Source organism: Miscanthus floridulus, chromosome 3 (genome assembly GCF_019320115.1).
Source record: "Miscanthus floridulus cultivar M001 chromosome 3, ASM1932011v1, whole genome shotgun sequence".
NCBI lineage: Eukaryota > Viridiplantae > Streptophyta > Magnoliopsida > Poales > Poaceae > Miscanthus > Miscanthus floridulus.
The window spans coordinates 43205725-43223571 of record NC_089582.1 but is presented as its reverse complement, the minus strand read 5'-3'; the positions used below and the strand labels follow the sequence as shown (position 1 = coordinate 43223571).

Here is a 17847-nt window from a genome sequence, read left to right as displayed (position 1 = left end):
CCTGGCTTCTCTGCGTACATAGCTATTGCTGTGCGTCTGAATATACATTATGTCTAAATGCATAGCAATGCTATGCATCTACAAAAGCCAGAACAACTTACAATTTGAAATGGAGTACTTGTCAAACCTTCACCATTTGAACTACTTATTAATTTTCCTTGACAGAAGACGTTAACTACTAATAAAAATAGTTATTTTTGGCACAAACACACTATATCAGACACCACAGAAACTGAAATGGAAAAGGAGGAAAGAAAAACGGAGAGAGTACATCTTATTTTGTTCTACCTCCGAATCGAAGTCATGGGAGACGACAATGATGATCAGCGCTGCTGAATCTGTTGAATTCTCTTCCTCCTCGAGACCATTCGCTGTGACCTCCGCACCTCACACTCCCACATGTAGCTGTAGTGAGGTGGTATATGTGATCTCCATGCAACAACTTCGAACCTCCCACGAGGTCTAACACTGTTACTACCAAACAAGAGATCTCGGATACTCATCTGAGGGCCTTCATTTTCAGCCTTGTTCTGAACAAAACCTGTTTCATAGTCACGAAGAACCACCAAATATTCAGAAGATGTCTTGTTTACTCTTTGGATATTTAACGGCTCGATTCCCTGCAAGAAACGATCCCATTTCTCTCCGTAGAGCAAGGAATTTGCCCGCTTGAACCTTTTCATGCTTGCAAGAGCCACGCTCCAGAAATGGGTGTCGAAATTGGCTTTCAGCAGGGCGCTGATGACGCTTGCGGTAAAGAAAGACCCGTGCATCTCATGCGCCAAGTCCATGGCTATTGATGCCAGTTTCGGGTGGTCTTGTGTGTCTGTGCTACCAAATATACGCACCTTGAAGAAGTACCAATACTCTTCTGGCGTGAGGAGTCTTACTTCCAGCGGTTGTGTTGTTCCAAACCTCACAATCTTGTTGGATCGACTAGCGACAATAATTTTACTCCCACCTGCAACATGATGTTTGCAGTCAGAGTAAAATTTCCTCCATACATCTTCATCCATGTCACCAGTTAGTTCGATTATCACCAATATCCTTTCTTCGTCAATGGCACGGCTACGGTGCTTGATTACATCACAATCACTTAGAGTTGCCACTGTCCTCTCATCTCTTGTACCACATTGCCTGAAACACATGATCTTAGAGAAGTGGTCACGCACACTTTCGTGGTTGCAAGCGTGCTCAATTAGGGTGCTCTTCCCTATCCTCCTCGGGCCAACAATGGGCAGGACACCTGGTGTGTTTCCATCGATGGGAACCTCTTCCTGCAGCAGGAAGCCCAAGATTTGCTCCATCTCCATTTGGCGACCGAACATGCACTTGTCCAGAATCAGGTACATGCTGTAGGGCTGGCGGCACCGGCGAGGACATCCACTCAAGAACACAACGAGCTCACTTGCATCTCTGATGATGATCTCTAGGCAGCCAAAAGCTTGTCTGAACTGCTCCTCTTGTTCACTTGAGCTGCCATCGCTGCTGAAACGGATGCGTTTGGCAGGACTGAAAATGGATGTGGATGTGGTGAAAGATGGGCTCACTCGGCATCTGAAGGTGTCAAGCGTGTGATACCCTCTGTACATCTCCTTCCTTAGCTGGCTCAACTGCCGGAGCATGGCCTGGTTACTGATGTGCCGCTCATCGGCCTCCTCGACGATGACATGAACCCGGAGGAGAAGCCGCTGTAGGTTGCTCAGCGTTTCCTCTACTGTCGGCGGCGAGGTCGACCTCGAGCATTTGTCGATCAGGAACGATATGGATCTAGTGGTAAGGTCGCTCAAAATTGAAGACAAGAACATTGCCATGGTTGAAAACCTAAACTCCTCTCCCTTGAACTACCGATAGAAATGAGCTTGTGTGAATATTCCTGACCCTTGGCGTAATATAGACCAATGTTTTGAAGAGAGCTGTCGTGGAAATCGAAGTGCTGGCGGAAATCGAAGTGAAGGTGGTGCAAGCACTGACGACATTTAATTTGTGTCGATTTGGTAGTTTGTCATCTGGGGATGGTGTTGACCTGTTGGGTTAGCTGCGGTGTAACGTCAGTCATGACGATATAACTTTTTATATTGTTAGCGCGTAGTTGTTTTTGCTGTTCATTTTTTATATAATCAGCAGCTCTTCTACAAAGTACATTTTCAAAAATATTTTTTTGGCAAAAATGTTATGTCAAAAGGAATGAAAGATTTCTACTAAATGAAAAGGCAGTGCACCTGCCAGTTCTGTTCAAAAAAAAAAAGGAATGAAATTGTTTAATAAACTTTGCGTTTTCCTTTCATATAGATTGCATTGCTCCTTGTCTTTTCTATCTTTTGCTTCTTTCATTTTCTAATCGGGAACCATATCTAGTTTAATTAATCGGCGGGAACCTCGTGCATTTGTCGATCAGGAACGATATGATCTACCGGTAAGGTCGCTCAAAATAGAAGACAAGAACATCGCCATGGTAGAAAACCTCAGCTCCTCACCCTGGAACTAACGATAGAAATGAGCTTGTCTCTGAATATGTTCGTGATGGTCTAATGTTTTGAAGAAAGCTGTTGTAGAAATCAAAGTACTTACAGAGAGAAGACATGGTCGCTCGTGCATAGAATTAATCGACATATATGTTTTAGATGCGGACGAGGATGCCGTCTCGATTTGGCAGTTTTATCATCCGGTAATGGTGTTGGGTTAGTTGTTGAGTGACATCACTTATGCCTTCTTTAGTGGGGCAGTGGTCTTGTTTAGTGGTGTATCTTTATTGTGCGGGCTTTGTTGATGTCTGTAGTCCAAATACCTTGTGTAGTTGTTTTAATTGTCGGCTCTTAGTTGTTTTTATTGTTCATCTTTTTTTAAAATATAATCAGCAGCTCTCCTACCTAGTTTGTTTCAAAAATAATTTCCAGCAAAAATGTTATGTAAAAAAGGAGCAAAGTGTTTAATAGAGTTTGGTTTTTCCGTCAGTAGATTGGAGTGTTTCCCTGTCTTTTCTATCGTTTGCTTCTTTCTTTTTCTAATCTTGAATCATAACTTTCATCAAACTTGGAAGTTTATGGAACTGGTAGCCAAAGGCAAAAAGACAAACTAAAACCTTTCTACACGAAGGCATTACAATTTTGTTACTTAAAAAAGCATGTGTGGCTAGTGTTTTATTGTAATTTTTGCCTCTGTATTTATGTTGTAAATTATTTAGTGGAAATGATTTTTTCGGTTATTTTATTGTTGTTATTTACGTCTTAATTAATGCACTTATTTTCTAATAATCATCTTATGTTATGTTGTACTCCCTCCGTCTGAAATTATAAGTCATTATAACTTTTTTAGAGAGTCAAAACAACTCAAGTTTAACTAAAATTATAGAGAGAATTATAAAATTTATGACATAAAATAGATATAATATGAAAATAATAAATTAATAAAGAATCTAATGATACTTATTTGGTATCATAAATATTAATATTTCATTATATAAATTTGGTCAAATTTAAAATATTTTGACTCTTCAAAAAAGTAGGAATGATTTATAATTTGGGACGGAGAGAGTTTATTTAGCATGAATTCATTATGATCTTGAAGATCTCATGTAAATACACATTTTTTGTTGTTATTTGAGTTAATACAAATATTTAAACATTGCTGGAAGAATATATTAATTTATTTTTATTGGTTGATATTTATTGCTGTCTTAAATCTTTTCTGTAGATTTTTAAAGCAAATCAGTAATTAATCGTGCGTTCGTGTAAGCTCACATTCATAGAGTAAACTCCATAAAAGCTGATTTGACTACATGATAATCCACCTCAATTCAGGTGGGCATGTAGATTAGGATGGATTGAACTGTAATTTAGGGTAGTGACATAAACTGATCTCCATCAATCAGGATTAGGCAAGCCTAGCGCCCGAACGTCCGGCCCTAGGCCTGTGTCCGGACGTGGCTCCGTTCAACGCAACCGCTCGCCCCCTCAAGTAAAAATTTGAATCCAAACAGAAATTGCGTCCGCTGCGCCCGCGCACCAGGAGAGCGTGCCCGCCGCGCCCACATCACCACGCGCTTGCGCCCCCTGCTCCCAACCGCGACGTACGCAACCCTTCGCCCAATGTCCATCCCGCTTCGGAGGTAGCGTCGCCCATCGCCCATCCCTCGTTCGTATGGATGCCCTGCCGGCTCCGGGAGAGATGATGCAGCAGAAGGTGGGAGGAGAAGAGATGCAACACCCGATTTACTTTTAAAACATCCAAATACAACGGTTGCAACATATGTCTAAAGGCAATTGAAACACTTGAAACATGCTTATGAAACACTTGAAAAACACACCCGAAATACACTTGAAAACCATTGCAACCATAGGCAACATCCGAATAAAATACATGCAACATATGTGTGAAACATATGCAACATCCAGACAAACACAATTGCAACATGCGTCCGGAAAACATAGTGAAACGTCTGAAACACTCGAAACATACTCTTGCAACATGCCTCTGAAACAATTACAACATGTGCAATATCCCCCGATCTACTTTTGCAACATCCATATAAAATAAATGCAATATACCTCTGAAACTCCTGAAACATACAATTGCAACATAGGCGGAGTGAGAGAGAGAGAGTCTGGCCGCCGGATCTGCGGGCATTGGGGGCTCCTGGTGGGGGGAGGACGCCGGTGTAGGGGAAGGGGCGCCACTGGGGTGGGGGAGGATGACGTCGGGGTGGGGGAAGGAGCCGCCTAGGGTCGAGGAACATAGAGGAGGGGGAGCGGAACGAGGACCGCCGCGACGGTCGACGGCAATGGCCTGCGCGCTGCCGCGGTGCGGCCACCGCCTCCACATCGAGTGCTGGGGTGGGGGAGAAGGCCACCGGGTGGGGAGGAGGACGCCGGGTTAGGGGAAGGATCCAGCGGGGTGGGGGAGGAGGACACCGGGGGTGGGGGAAGGAGCCGCCGTCGGGCAGGAAGCAATGATGCCCGCATCGTCGGGTGTGGGCGCGGGACGCGAAAGGATAAGAATGGGGAGGGGCACGAGCACTGCGGGAGTGAGCAGTCGAGGATGGATAAGGTGGAGTGCGGGAGGTGGTGTGCGGCACAGGTGGGTCAGGTCCGTCCGTCCGGACGCACGCACGTTGTGTATCATTATCGATCAGGATTTTGCCGGCTCGAGCTTAGGCTCACCAAAGCAATAGCCTATATCTCTCGTGCTAGGTAGCTAAAAATAGCTAAAATTAGAAAAGGATTGCACTTTTCAAGCCACTAAATAAATTAGAAAAAAATATTTTAATTTTGCGAAAAAAACTGACAGACACGAAGAATAAGACACGTACATTCCATTTTGCTAACATAAACAATGCCAACTTAAATATATTTATAAAGTTATTTAATTACCAAATGTTTCCAATGTTGAGAAATCAGTGTATATTAACCAAAATTTGTGTGATTTCGTTTGTTCCATGGAAACTGTAACCATACTACTCTGAAGAGACCTTCACACTATCATATTAATGTTAGTATACAGCTCTGAGATATAACAGACTGTACCGAATTGAACAATATGGAGTTTAGTTCATAAAAATGTAAAGTCATGACTGTACTGAATTGAACATTATGGAGTTTAGTTCATAAAAATTTGAAGTCATGTGAGATGATAACAGATGTGGAGCTCGGAGGCGGTGGTGGAGCTCGGAGGCGGTGGTCGACGGTGAGGTGAAGGTCGAGTAGGGACGTGCCGTGCCGATGGACTGGGAGCGGTAAAGAACGGACGTGAGGCTTGGACCGAGGGACTAGAAGATCGGGTGACTAGCCATGGTGGCTAACATCTGGGGACATCGACAAGTGCAAGTGTACATGGAGGAGTGATCGTGTTGATCGAGTCAAGACGACGGATGTGCAAGTCGAGCGGAGGCTCTGGATGACTTAGCGCCCAGGCGGTCGAGAACGGAGGTGATACGTGTCGAGTGGCGGGAGACGTGTTTGGAGTACGCTACTCGCGGCGGTTTGGTGGGTTGAGCATCAAAACCACCGGGTGACGGGTTCGTGGGTTTGGCCTCAAAACTCGGGCGAAGGTTCCGAGGAGGAACGGGGCGGCACATGGCGGAATCACAGAGGTTGCGTCGAGGCGAAGCAAATCTATACAGGAAGCGTGGACCATAATGCCCTCAGGCTAGATGGTTCGCCCTAAAAAGTATTTAGGGACACAAATGAAATTGTGTAATAGACCTATAAATAAGACGAGACTGCCTCCCCTTAATCTTTCCACTAGAGCTTTTTTCATTCTTAGGTTTTCCCCTTCCTCTCTAGTGTTCTTGAGGTCCACTATTTCCAAATTGTGTAAACTGATATTTTGAGATGGGAATGGAGGGCCGAATCCTCCACCTGTCATCCGGGATTCATATCTAGTCTCTGCGATTTTTGTGTGATTTTATTCTTTACTGTGCTGTGTTTTTTTTTTTTTGGTTTTTGGAGAAGTTTTCGAGTTCTTGGACTTGATCTCAGTTTTCTAGAGCTTCGGTCAATCCTAGGCAATGATTTCTTGGGGATAGGCTCGTAGCAAGTTGAGTTTCATCGGTGCAAATTTTGGGAACCAATCATGGAGTATTTAATCGATTTTCGTTGATCTTTTGGCCGCCTGTTTCTTCTGTTCGTTCGCTGTGTTCGTTCGTCGCACGCGAGTGGGGCAAGCAGCAGCGCTACCAGCGCCGTGCGTTTAGGCGCCGTGCGAGCTCGTCTGAGCAGCGCTCCATCGAACTCCAGGGGGCAGCCGATCCATTCCTCACCGGCCTGGTCTGATTCCCTTCCCGTGCTGTGCGTTCTCTTCCGTTTTTCTCTGGGGCTTTTGCGTTGGACCTTTTTTTTTTCTTTCAAAATTGTGATTTTGTTCTCTTTTTTTGACGGTGTGAATTTACCCCTATAATTTTAAAACGAAGCATCAATTTGTCCTAGCTCCGTCATCTACCCCTAACGGTGTTAAAATTTATACAAAAGGACATGAATGCCCATACGATTTTGCACCTTGTTTGTTATACCTAATTGCGATTTTGCCCCTGTCTAGCCGAGGCTCGGTTGCGCGCGGCACGGGGTCGACCGTCCGGCCATGGCGCGACCACTGGAGATGCGGTGCTGGGGCCTAGCCGCTGGGGCGCAGGGTCAGGCTGTGGCCGCTGGGGGTACGGGGACGGGGGGCGCAGGGAGCGGGGCCGGGCCGCCTGTGCGCCGTGCCGAGGACGCGAACGCCGCCGGGGGAGGCGCGTGGATAGCGCACGAGCAGCTCTCGATCTCGTGCTTCGGTCCACGAAAGTGCGAGCAGGGCGGCTCTATAGCACCAGGGCGACGCCGCGAACTCGGTTGGCCGGTTCATGGCGGCAGGAAGTTGGCATCGGCGGCGGTCCACGGCATCAAGAAAAACAGCGGCGGTCCAGGGCACTGGCACAGCCGCGGGGAAGGCAAGTGGGCGCAGTTCGCTGGAGCAGGCTCACAGCCACGTGCACGAGCCGGCAGGTCGGCCCCGTGGTGGCTCCTCGTCGTCGGCGCGTGCGCGGGCACGGGAGGGCGACGGCTCCGGGTCGTAGGCAACACCAGCACGACCGCTGAGTCGGCGGCGCCGTCCGAACGCGAAGCCTCCACCTTCCTCTGCTTCTGCGGTCTGGGCACGGGAGCCTACGTGGGGAGGAGCGGAGGAAGGAGGGGAGGAGGCGGCGCGGAGACCCGCTGCCAGGCGCCGCCGGGAGCCGCGGCCAGGCGCCGCTGGGAGCCGCGTCTAGCCCCGCACGAGACCGCGGCGCCCTCCTTGCACGCGGCCGCTCGACCGCCCGCCACGCCACGCCACCGGCCCCTGCCCCGCCCTCTTTTTGCTGCCACCGCACCAGCGTCGCGCGTGGGAGACTCGTCCGAGCGGCGGGCCAGGGAGGGATGCCGGATCCGCGCTGGGAAGGGGCCTCGTCCGAGCGGTGGGTCGGGGAGAGAAGCCGCACGAGAGGGCTCGCTTGCCTGCACCGGATCTACGCCGGGAAGGGCTCGCCTGCCTGCGTCAGGAGGGGCTTCGCCAGATCCCGCGTCGGGGAGGCCTCACCTGTCTACGTCAGGGAAAAGAAGCTAGGGACGCCGCCAGTGGTTGGTCCTATGGCAGGGACGCGACGTCAACGCACCCACATCGGCCGCGATGTGAGCACCACCATCTTCGATGTCTCCTCCCAGGGAGGCTTGCCGTGGGGGGTCATGTGGCATGCTGCAGCTTCGGGCGTTCCACGCTGAAATCCCTCGCTGCTACCGCCGTTGCCACCCGGACTCGCTGTCGCGAGCAGATAGCAGCGAAGAGAACGAGCGGATAAGAATGAAGAGGAAGGGGCATTTCAGTCATTTCGCATCTAATTTTATGTGTTTTGGCTTTTTAAATTGTTTAATCAGCCTCTAAATAATGGACATCCAAACCAGGGGCAAACGGCTCCTTCGTTTCAAAATAACAGGGGTAAAATCACAAAGTTAAAAAAAATAAGGGTAAAATTACAATTGGGCTTCTGGACAGAGGCAAAAACACCGTTTTCCCTTTTTCTTTTAGCATTGAGTTGGCACCGGTAGTAGCGGTGTACACCGCGATTTTTTTTAATTTTAATATTTTTTGGAAACTAATTTTAAATCTAACATGGTCGTTTTTTAAAAAAAAAACTAACACTTTTGGCCGCGTCTATTGTCCTGACGCGCCCAAATGCCTATGCCGCTCCATGCATGGTGGCGCGGCAGAGGTCTGACGTGGCGACGACCGGAATCGCGATCACTGACGTGGCAGGGCTCTGCCGCGCCACCGATCTTAGTGCGGCAGTGCCACGCCACGGAGCATGGCGCGGCTGGGCCAAATAAATACGCGAGCGAGCCCCCACCCGCACGCACCCCTGCCCGCCCGCCAACCGCCACGCATCGCTTGCCGCCAGCCGCACGTGCCCCGTCGTCGCGCAGCGCCCACCGCCAGCGCCCGCATGCGGCCACGCCCGCCCACGCCGCGCCCGCGCCCGCGCCGGCCGCGCCACGAACGTCGGCGCGTCACGAACACCGTCCGCTCCTAAGGTACCTCCCTCTCAATTTTATGTTATTTTGATTATTATTGTTTTAGGATAATTAGTGATTTAGGATAATTAGTAATATATAATAGTTAGGGTTTTATGATTGTTATTGATTTATGATAGTTAGTGATTTAGGATAGTTAGGTTAGTGAATTTGTTTGTGATTTACGTAGGTAGTTTTTAGGTTTGAGGTTAGGATTTTGGGTTTAGGGATTGATTAGGTATTTATTATTTAGTTTATAGTTAGTTATTTAGTTAGGGATTTTGGGTATAGATACTAGTTTACAAATGTCGGTACTTACTGATGCATGATACGTCGATTTTGATGACTTCATGAAGTTTCGTCGAATACTTATATTCATAGTAAAGTTATTTATTTTACTAGTGCGTGATATATCTGTTAATTTTACTTTAATATATACATGTGCCTTCATATTGCATAACAAGTAGTTCAAATTTTGTAATGCTACATAATGTTAATTTGAATTTTATTAATTTGAATACTCTAACGCTTTGTTTATCAATTTGTAACAGGATGGCCCCTCCCACGCAGCACCCGTTGTATCTTATTTTTGAGGTGGAGTACGACGACCAGCACCGAGCATATATCTTGAGTGACAACGACACAGAGGTGACCTTGCCTACTTTGAGACCCCACACGCACACCAGGGCGCACCAGTGGGACGAGCGTTATGCGCCATACATACGGCATGCCGGCTTCCTCGAGCTTGTCCGTGTTGTCAACCATGGTCTTCCGCCCCTTGACCCAGCACTACTTACTGTAGCTGTAGACATGTGCGAATGCATTCTTTGTACGTAAACTTTCTTGTAATAAATTTGAGGCAACTAATAGTCGTTCTATTCTTGTAACAAATTTACCTTGTGGCGAGATGACCTTGACCATGCTGGACGTGAAGGCTATTTTTGGCCTTCGGTTGGAGGGACTTCCAGTGACAGGATAGTTGACAACGATTACTAGAGGGAGCTGGTGGCTCAGTTTACTGGCTTTCTTCCACCGGACGACGAGGCTTCCAAGAAAAATAAGTGAGAAATTCAAGCCTATTTAATACTTGCAATGCTTTCCTGTAGCCATTGGGTCTCATTTTCTTTGGTCAATTTCAGGAAAACTTCTGGTATTTCATCGTCCTGGATCATAGAGCGCTTTGATTACTTGAACCCATAGGCTGAGGAGGCTCAGATCGACAGGTTCGCTCGAGTGTGGCTCTGGCACTTTCTTGGTACTTTCCTCTTCCCAAACGCCTCGGGCAACACCATCAACTGGATCTTCCTTGACATACTACGCCAGACGTGGGAGAACATAGCGGCGTACAGCTGGGGCAGCGCAGTCTTGGCATGGACATATCGACAGCTATGCATTGCCTGCCGTCGCACCTCAGGGTATGTGAACCTTAGGGGTTGCTCGTACCTACTCCAGGTTTAGTTTTGGAAACGATGGCCCGTTGGGAGGCCACTTAATACTAGTTTACCGGTAAGTATTTTGGTTCATTATATTCTTCAATATGGTTACATATGATGAGTTTATTAATGGCTAATTCATTATCATGTTCAATGCATCAATGGAACAGGAGTATATACTCCCTACAGCTCTGTTTATCTGAACGGAATCAGAGTTAGTTAGAGGGAATGTGAGGCGCAAGTACAGAGAGTATACGGACGGTCTCGACGTCCTGACACAGCACCAGGTTACACTCTCTTTACTATCATACATGTGTCTTGTTTGATCTACACTATATCACAGCCTAACTCAATTATGAAATTTCAGGTGCATTGGTGTCCTTGGGATGCTCCAGAGCTCCAGTACTATCTCAGTCCTATCACTAGGGACGAGTCAGACGAGTATCAATGCGACATCTCTCTTATTTTCTTCCATGTGGTTGAGATTCACTTGCCCGTTAGGGTCTGCAGACAGTTTGGAAGAATGACAGGCTGCCCACCACCGCTTTACTCCACCAACCAAGGATTACACGGGTGCGTTATCGATTAATAACAAAGCTATAATTCAGAGGTGTGTGTGGTACAACTAACATCATTTTGTTGCAGGTATGACCGCAGGAAGAGGTACAAGACCAATGATTGGCGCGTGACACGCAGCGCGCACATCCACTTGTGGGAGACCAGGGAATGGTAGCCGGTCCATGCGGGTCCTCCACACGACCAGCACACATTCGACGAGTACCTGCGGTGGCTTCATAGGTCTATGAGGACACATATCAAGCCCCCATACACTGAGGAGGCGATTGACGAGAACTCAGAGGAAGATGTCATCGAAGATGTGTACGACGTTACCACTAGGGAGGACACATAGCTACAAAGAGCCCCGCTTCAAAGATACGTGGTAAGATATTTGAGTGGTATAATTTGTTATCCTTTTGGTATTAAGTATGTGTACTAAAATTGTTCAACTGCTTTTCTGTACCCAGGCGGCACAATTGTCGAGGCTGTCCAATGAAGCAGCGTTTCGGCTTCACGAGTCTAGAGGACAGGGGCCAGGCGTTCTCGCAGCTTTTGTGGAGGTAAACATAAACTTGTCCGTTCCGAAAATGTTTCTTTAGTGTATATGCGTTTGTGAAATGCACTAACTTTAACAGGTAAACATAAACTTGTCCGTTCCGAAAATGTTTCTTTAGTGGAGGTAAATGGGATAATTGGCCGCGGGACGAGATCGGCATGTCTCAGCTAGGTGGTGCCCGCTTGGTACCCAAGGAGCCTCACAGGTACTAACAAAGGTAGTTTCTTTAAATACGTAGGCTACATGAACTAACGATCATAAAGAATTCTAAGTAATCATGCATAGGGATGGCATTGGGTACCCGCGACCCGTTTACCCGCGGGTAAAAACCCTATTAAGGTACGGGTTTGGGGGATTTTGCCCCCCATGGGTACGTTACTAGGTGATTACCTCACCCATCAGGTGAAGCGGGTATGGATGCGTTCTTGTATACCCCAAACCCGTTACCCGATGGGTCCCCCGTTTGAGTATGACGCATAGGTCCATCCAGTAATTAAACAGTATATAGAGAAGAAAACCCTAGCGTTCCAATTAATCCTCCTCATTCAGCAGCGCCGCAACCCAGGCGTCTTCGCGTCTGTTCGCATCCGCTTCCTGCGCCGCATACTTGCATGATCATTCTGAATTTTTGATGATGTTAGCTTTGTGAATTGTGATCTTGTGTTATTGTTAAATGGGGATGGGTCACCCGATGGGTACCCGTTACCCACGCGGGTGATGGGTCTGGGTAAATTTGAGACCCGTCACGGGTGACGGGTACGGGTGACGGGGTGTTTGAACCCTGGTGGGGGCGGGTGTGTTCTTTTGCCCCCCACCGGGTTTCTCACCCGTTGCCATCCCTAATTGTGCATATCATATACTTGTAGGGTACGAGCCGTACGCACCACCGACGCGACTACACTGACATTGTCTACACTCCCAATGTGTTGCCAACAAATCCGAAGAGACAGAGGCGTCCGAGGGATCCTTACACTCCTGGATCTTAGTTTGTTAGGTCGAACTATTATTGGCATCCGAAACTTGCAGGCTTATTTGGTTATGTTATGTCGAACTTATGTCAAACCAATGAAAATGTTATATGGCAGCTTATGAACTTGCGCACGGACTTTATTTATTTACTTCATATTCGTTTCTATGCGTCGCGGCAGCATTGCCGTCATGATTAGCTTTCCTGGCGTCCCAAGATACTACACAACAGATGGACCAGGAATCCAGGATCGCAGCTTTATAGTTGCATTTCTATCTATTATATGGAGCTGAAAAGATAGACAGGGAGGAGGAGGCCAGAAGTCGAAAGCATCTGATGAACTTCCACGATGAGTGCATACGTATATATCCTATGAGTTGTTAAGGAGCAACACCACGAGTCCTTGAGTGCTTGTGATCGATTGATTCACCTATAATTAATGTGAGAGGCGTGTAAGGGGGAACTGAAGACCAGTCATTACGATGGTTAATATGGACAACCGTTGAAAGGGAAAACACATGAAACATACATCTGAAACGCGTGAAACATCCGGTTGCAAAAGGCTCATCAACACGGAGCTCGACGTCGGCGTAGAGTTCGATGCCATGGAGTGACGGGTGGTCGCCGGTGCGAAGTTCATTGGCGGCACAGGCCTCGGTAGTGGCCGCAATAGGTGGATGGACGCGTGGTCGTGGCGAGTGGCGCAGTTCCAAGCACGAGGCATGGTGGAGGCGGTAAACCGTCTAGGTACCGCCGCGTCATGCGCCGTGGCGCGGCAATGCCGCGCCACGTCAACGGTCACGATTCCGGTCGTCGCCACATCAGCCAGCTGCCGCGCCACCATGCATGGCGCGGCACAAGCATTTGGCCGCGCTAGGGCAATAGACGTGGCAAAAAGTGTTAGGGCAATAGACGCGGCCAAAAGTGTTAGTTAAAAAAAAACGACCGTGTTAAATTTAAAATTAGTTTTAAAAAGTGATAAAATTTTAAAAAAAATCTACACCGCCACACCAGCGAGCGGTGCACCGCCTAGCGTGTCCGGTGCCCTGCAGTTTCTGTCCGTCCGTCTCCCTCCCACTGTCCAGCGCACAGGCAGCAGCCCGGTCAGATTTGGTCGGAGAGCAGCCCCTCCGTAGCTGTGCATGTGCAATTCGTGCTTGCTTTTGAGTCTTGAATTTTGATTGGTCAGAAGTCAAGATGGCAACAGGTACGTACCCGATGGGTACTGGCCACCCGTACCCGCACTCGCCAAATCAAAATCTTACCCGTCGGGTTACCCGTACCCGCAGGCGGGTAGAAAATTCATTCCATACCCGCACCCGACGGGCAATTCTTACCCGACAATATACCCGAGTTCACACACCAAAATATAATAGCTTGCAGCAAAACAAATCAACAATAGAGCAGCAAAACAGAATATATGGGCTGGTGGAGTGGAGTGAGGATGATGATTAGGGTTTGAGGGAGTTCTGGAATATATATACTCATATGCTTATATGGGCCAAATATGGGCTATATGCTTATATGGGCTAAAATTGCAGAGGTTGGATATTATTTATGCGGGTTTTTTTTACCCGCGGGTATACAGGTATGGGTAGTATACACCCACACCCGTACCCGCATACCCGATGGGTACAAGAATTCGTCCAATAACGCACCCGCGAGTGCAAAATGTCTTCCATACCTGCCTTCTTATCGGGTAAAACCTGTTGGGTACTCGGGTTTCGGGTACCCGTTGCCATCTTGAGTCAGAAGTTTGCTGCTTGCATCCGTGCAACACCTAAGCTTCATTGGGTATTTTTTTGGAGTATAAAATTACTTCTTTTTGCTAGATGGAATTCACTGGTTCCGATTTTTGGCCAGCGTGAGCAGCCCCACGCTGTGCGTCTCTCTCTCTTCCTGAGGTGCTGCGCAGTTCTGTGCTGAGACGAACAAATTTCCAGGTGAATTTCCGGTCTGTGCTCTCCGAATTTCCAGTCTATTTTCTGGCCCGGAATTTTGTTTCGTCCGTGGTTTGCACGTTTGAGCTCCGATTTGAGTTTCGTCTTGGACATCATGTTGGTTGCCTCGCGTGTTTGGCGGTGAATTTGGGACAGTGACCGAATACTTCGCGAGAAATTTTACAGTTCCCATTTACCCCCGGTCGTCCGTTTTCAGGCCTTCGTTAGCTGTAGTGAGGTGGTATGTGTGACCTTTAGGGATGAAAACGGATCGAATACGGACGGATATCACCGATATTACATTTATTTTCATATTTCTGTCCGGATTCGGATTCGAATACGGATAGTGTCAACTATGTCGGATAGGATACGATTGAATATCGACATCATACATATGCGATTTAAGTATTCGGATACGGATACGGTATCGGATGTTGGATATCCGGACTCGGATACGGACAGATCTCAACCCTTCATTCGGTTTCGAATACGGTCGGAAAATATCCGTACCGTTTTCGTCCCTAGGGACCTCCACGCAAGAACACCAAACCTCCCACGAGGTCTAAATTTATTACTACCAAACAAGAGATCTCGAATACTCATTTGGTGTTGGGGGCCTTCACTTTGTGCCGAGTCCTGAACAAAACCTGTTTCATAGTCATGAACAATGACCAAATATTCAGAAGACGTTGTGTTTACTCTCCGGAGATATACCGGCTCGAAAGCCTTCCAGAGATCAGCGTACTTATCTCCCATGAGTGAGAGATTCACCCGCTTGAAATCTTTCACAATTGCAAGAGCTCTTCTCCAGAAATGGGCATCGAAATTGGCTTTCAGAAGGCCGCTGAAAACGCTTGCACCGAAGAAACACCCGTTCATCTCCTGCGCCAGGTCCATGGCTATGGATGCCAGTTTTGGATGGTCTCGAGTGTCCGTGCTGCCAAACGTACGCACCTTGAAGAAGTACCAGTACTCTTCTGGCATGAGGTGTTTTACTTCCAGCGGTTGCGTTGTTCCAAACCTTGCAATCTTGTCCGATCGACTAGCCACAATAATTTTACTTCCACCTGCAACATGATGTTTGCAGTCAGAGTAAAATTTCCTCCACACAGCTTCATCGATGTCGCCTGTTAGTTCGATTATCACCAATATCCTTTCTTCTCCGTTGGCACTGCCGCGATGCTTGATCACATCGCAGTCACTTAGAGTTGCGACAATCCTTTCATCTCTGGTACCACATTGTCTGAAACACATGATCTTAGAGAAGTGGTCTCGCACTCTTTCGTGGTTGCAAGCGTGCTCAATTAGGGTGCTCTTCCCTAGTTTTCCCGGCGCAACGATGGGCAGGACACCTGGGTTTCCATGGATGGGAGCCTCTTCTTGTAACAGGAATTCCATGATTCTCTCCATCTCCATTTGGCGACCGAACATGAAATGGTCCAGGATCAGGTACATGCTGTAGGGCTGGCGGCACCGGCGAGGACATCCACTCAAGAACACAACGAGCTCACTTGCATCTCTGATGACGATCTCTAGGCATCCAAGAACTTGTCTGAGCTGCTGCTCTTGTTCGCTTGAGCTGCCGTCCCTGTTGGAACGGATGCGTTTGGCAGGACTGAAACTGGATGGGGTACCGGGGAGGCCTGCCCCCAACATAAAAACAATGCTTTTTACAAAAGCCACAATATCATATAATTTACAACGGGGGGATTATAAAAAAATGGTAAATAATATTTATATCTCCTAAAATTCTAGCCCGTGCGAGAGCACGGGTTGATGGACTTGTAGGGTTAGAACCATAGTGGATAGCGTTCCACTGGACAGCCTGCCACTGAACCACAGACCCATTCGCTTGAGAATTAACATGGAACCTACATTGGGGCTAGATGTTTGAGTTTTCTAGAATTGAAGGCGATGTTTGACAATTTCTATAATTTATCTCATTTATCTTTTTTTTGCTGCGTGTAACACCCTAAAATTTGCATAATTTTGAAATAGGAGAAAATAATTAATTATGCATTTTTGTGAGCATTTGAATTTAGGAAAAATAATAAATTTTATCAAATTAAAATCAAATATAGGTTTACAATCATGTGTGTGCATTAATGCTGCTGCATATTAATTTTTGAGTGGTGTGATTTGAAATCCAATTTCAACTTGATTTGAAATTCGCATTCGAATTGGGTTGGAAAAATGGTTTGAAAAATAGAAACGAATTTCCTTCTCCCTTTCTCAAATTCGACCCGCTGGCTTGCTTCTCCGCCGGCCCTGCTGGCCGGTTGGCCTTTCCCCTCTCCTCCCCGCTCGGGCCAAAGCCCAGGTCGGCTGCCTCTCTTTTCCCGTTCGCGGCCCGTTCCCGTCCCGCGTGGCCCGCTTCCCGCGCGGCCTTGCTTCCCTGTGCTGGCCCATCTCCCGTGCCCCGCTCCTCCCGCACGGCCCAGCTTCGCCCCGACATAGGTCTGCGCCGCGCCGTGTGTTTCTCCTCCCTCTCGCTGACCACGCTGGCCCACATGTCGGAGCGGCCTTCTTCCTTGCGTCGTGTCCGAGCCGGACACATCTTCGTCGCCGCCATCTGACTCCGCGCCAGCTACGAGTGCTGCGTTTGCCGTGCCCCCAAGTCTCTCGCATCTCATAAATACCGAAGCCGCGCCTGCCGCTCTCCCTGTCTCGTTTTGGAAGCAAGGCGCACCCGCTCGTGCCCTACATCAGCGCCGCCGCGAGCTTGAAGAGCCGCCGCCGCCTCGTTGAGCCCCGCGCCTGTCCTGCTCTTTCTCCGCCACCGAGGAAACCCTATGTGAGTCCGCCGTCACCCCCTCTTTCTCCTCATGTCTTCGTTTCGTCAAACGGTGGACTGTAGGCTTGGATTTGATGAGCTCCGTCGTACCGGCCATGGCGCCGCCGCCGCCGGGTTCGTCGCCAGCCCTGTTCCGGCCACTTCCCCCTCCCGTGCAATCCTGGCCATCCGATTTTGATCCAACGACCGAAAATAGAAGATACCCCTTCGCTGCGAGTTTTGCAAGAAACCTCTTATAATTATTTGAGTCTTAACCCGCAGTCCAAAGCGTCTTTTCATATTTTATTTTCTTCTTTTGAAAGCTTACTTTGTTTCGGTTAGATCTAAAATACGTTTTCACATATTTACAGTTTTGCCACTAGATTTGTTTAGGCCATAACTTTTTCGTTTAAACTCCGATTTGATCCGTTCAAGTTACATTAGGTTCATAATTCCATAATCTACATGTTCATACTACTGTTAAGTATGTTTTTAACTTTTAAAATTCAAGGTTTGATTTAATCTATTATTTTACTAAAGGAAAACTTGTTTAATTTATAACTTCTTCATTTTAGCTCCGATTTTTGTGATCTTCGCGTCTAT

General features: G+C 47.8%; 2 protein-coding genes across 2 annotated transcripts; both read right to left on the bottom strand.

Moving 5' to 3' along the window:
- Positions 1–323: 323 nt before the first annotated feature.
- On the bottom strand, positions 324–1926 carry LOC136543629 (putative disease resistance protein RGA3). Its single transcript, XM_066536015.1, has one exon. It carries the CDS (start codon positions 1812–1814, stop codon positions 324–326), a length of 1491 nt encoding a protein of 496 aa, XP_066392112.1. The 5' UTR covers positions 1815–1926.
- A 12769-nt stretch (positions 1927–14695) lies between these two features.
- Positions 14696–16983, bottom strand: LOC136543628 (putative disease resistance RPP13-like protein 1). The gene is made up of 3 exons (XM_066536014.1): positions 16719–16983; positions 15001–16114; positions 14696–14723 (listed from the first exon to the last, which is right to left on the bottom strand). The coding sequence occupies exons 1-3, from the start codon at positions 16981–16983 to the stop codon at positions 14696–14698; spliced, it is 1407 nt and encodes a 468-aa protein (XP_066392111.1).
- Positions 16984–17847: the final 864 nt, after the last annotated feature.

Excerpts from the sequence above, each read along its gene's own strand:
- LOC136543629 (XM_066536015.1), bottom strand. The coding sequence starts at position 1,814 with ATGGCAATGTTCTTGTCTTCAATTTTGAGCGACCTTACCACTAGATCC.
- LOC136543628 (XM_066536014.1), bottom strand. The coding sequence starts at position 16,983 with ATGTGGGCCAGCGTGGTCAGCGAGAGGGAGGAGAAACACACGGCGCGG. Across the intron at positions 16,115-16,718 it reads GCCGGCGGAGAAGCAAGCCA|GCCTCCCCGGTACCCCATCC; the intron begins GCGGGTCGAATT and ends TGTTGGGGGCAG. Across the intron at positions 14,724-15,000 it reads TTTGGTGTTCTTGCGTGGAG|GTCACACATACCACCTCACT; the intron begins GTCCCTAGGGAC and ends TCATCCCTAAAG.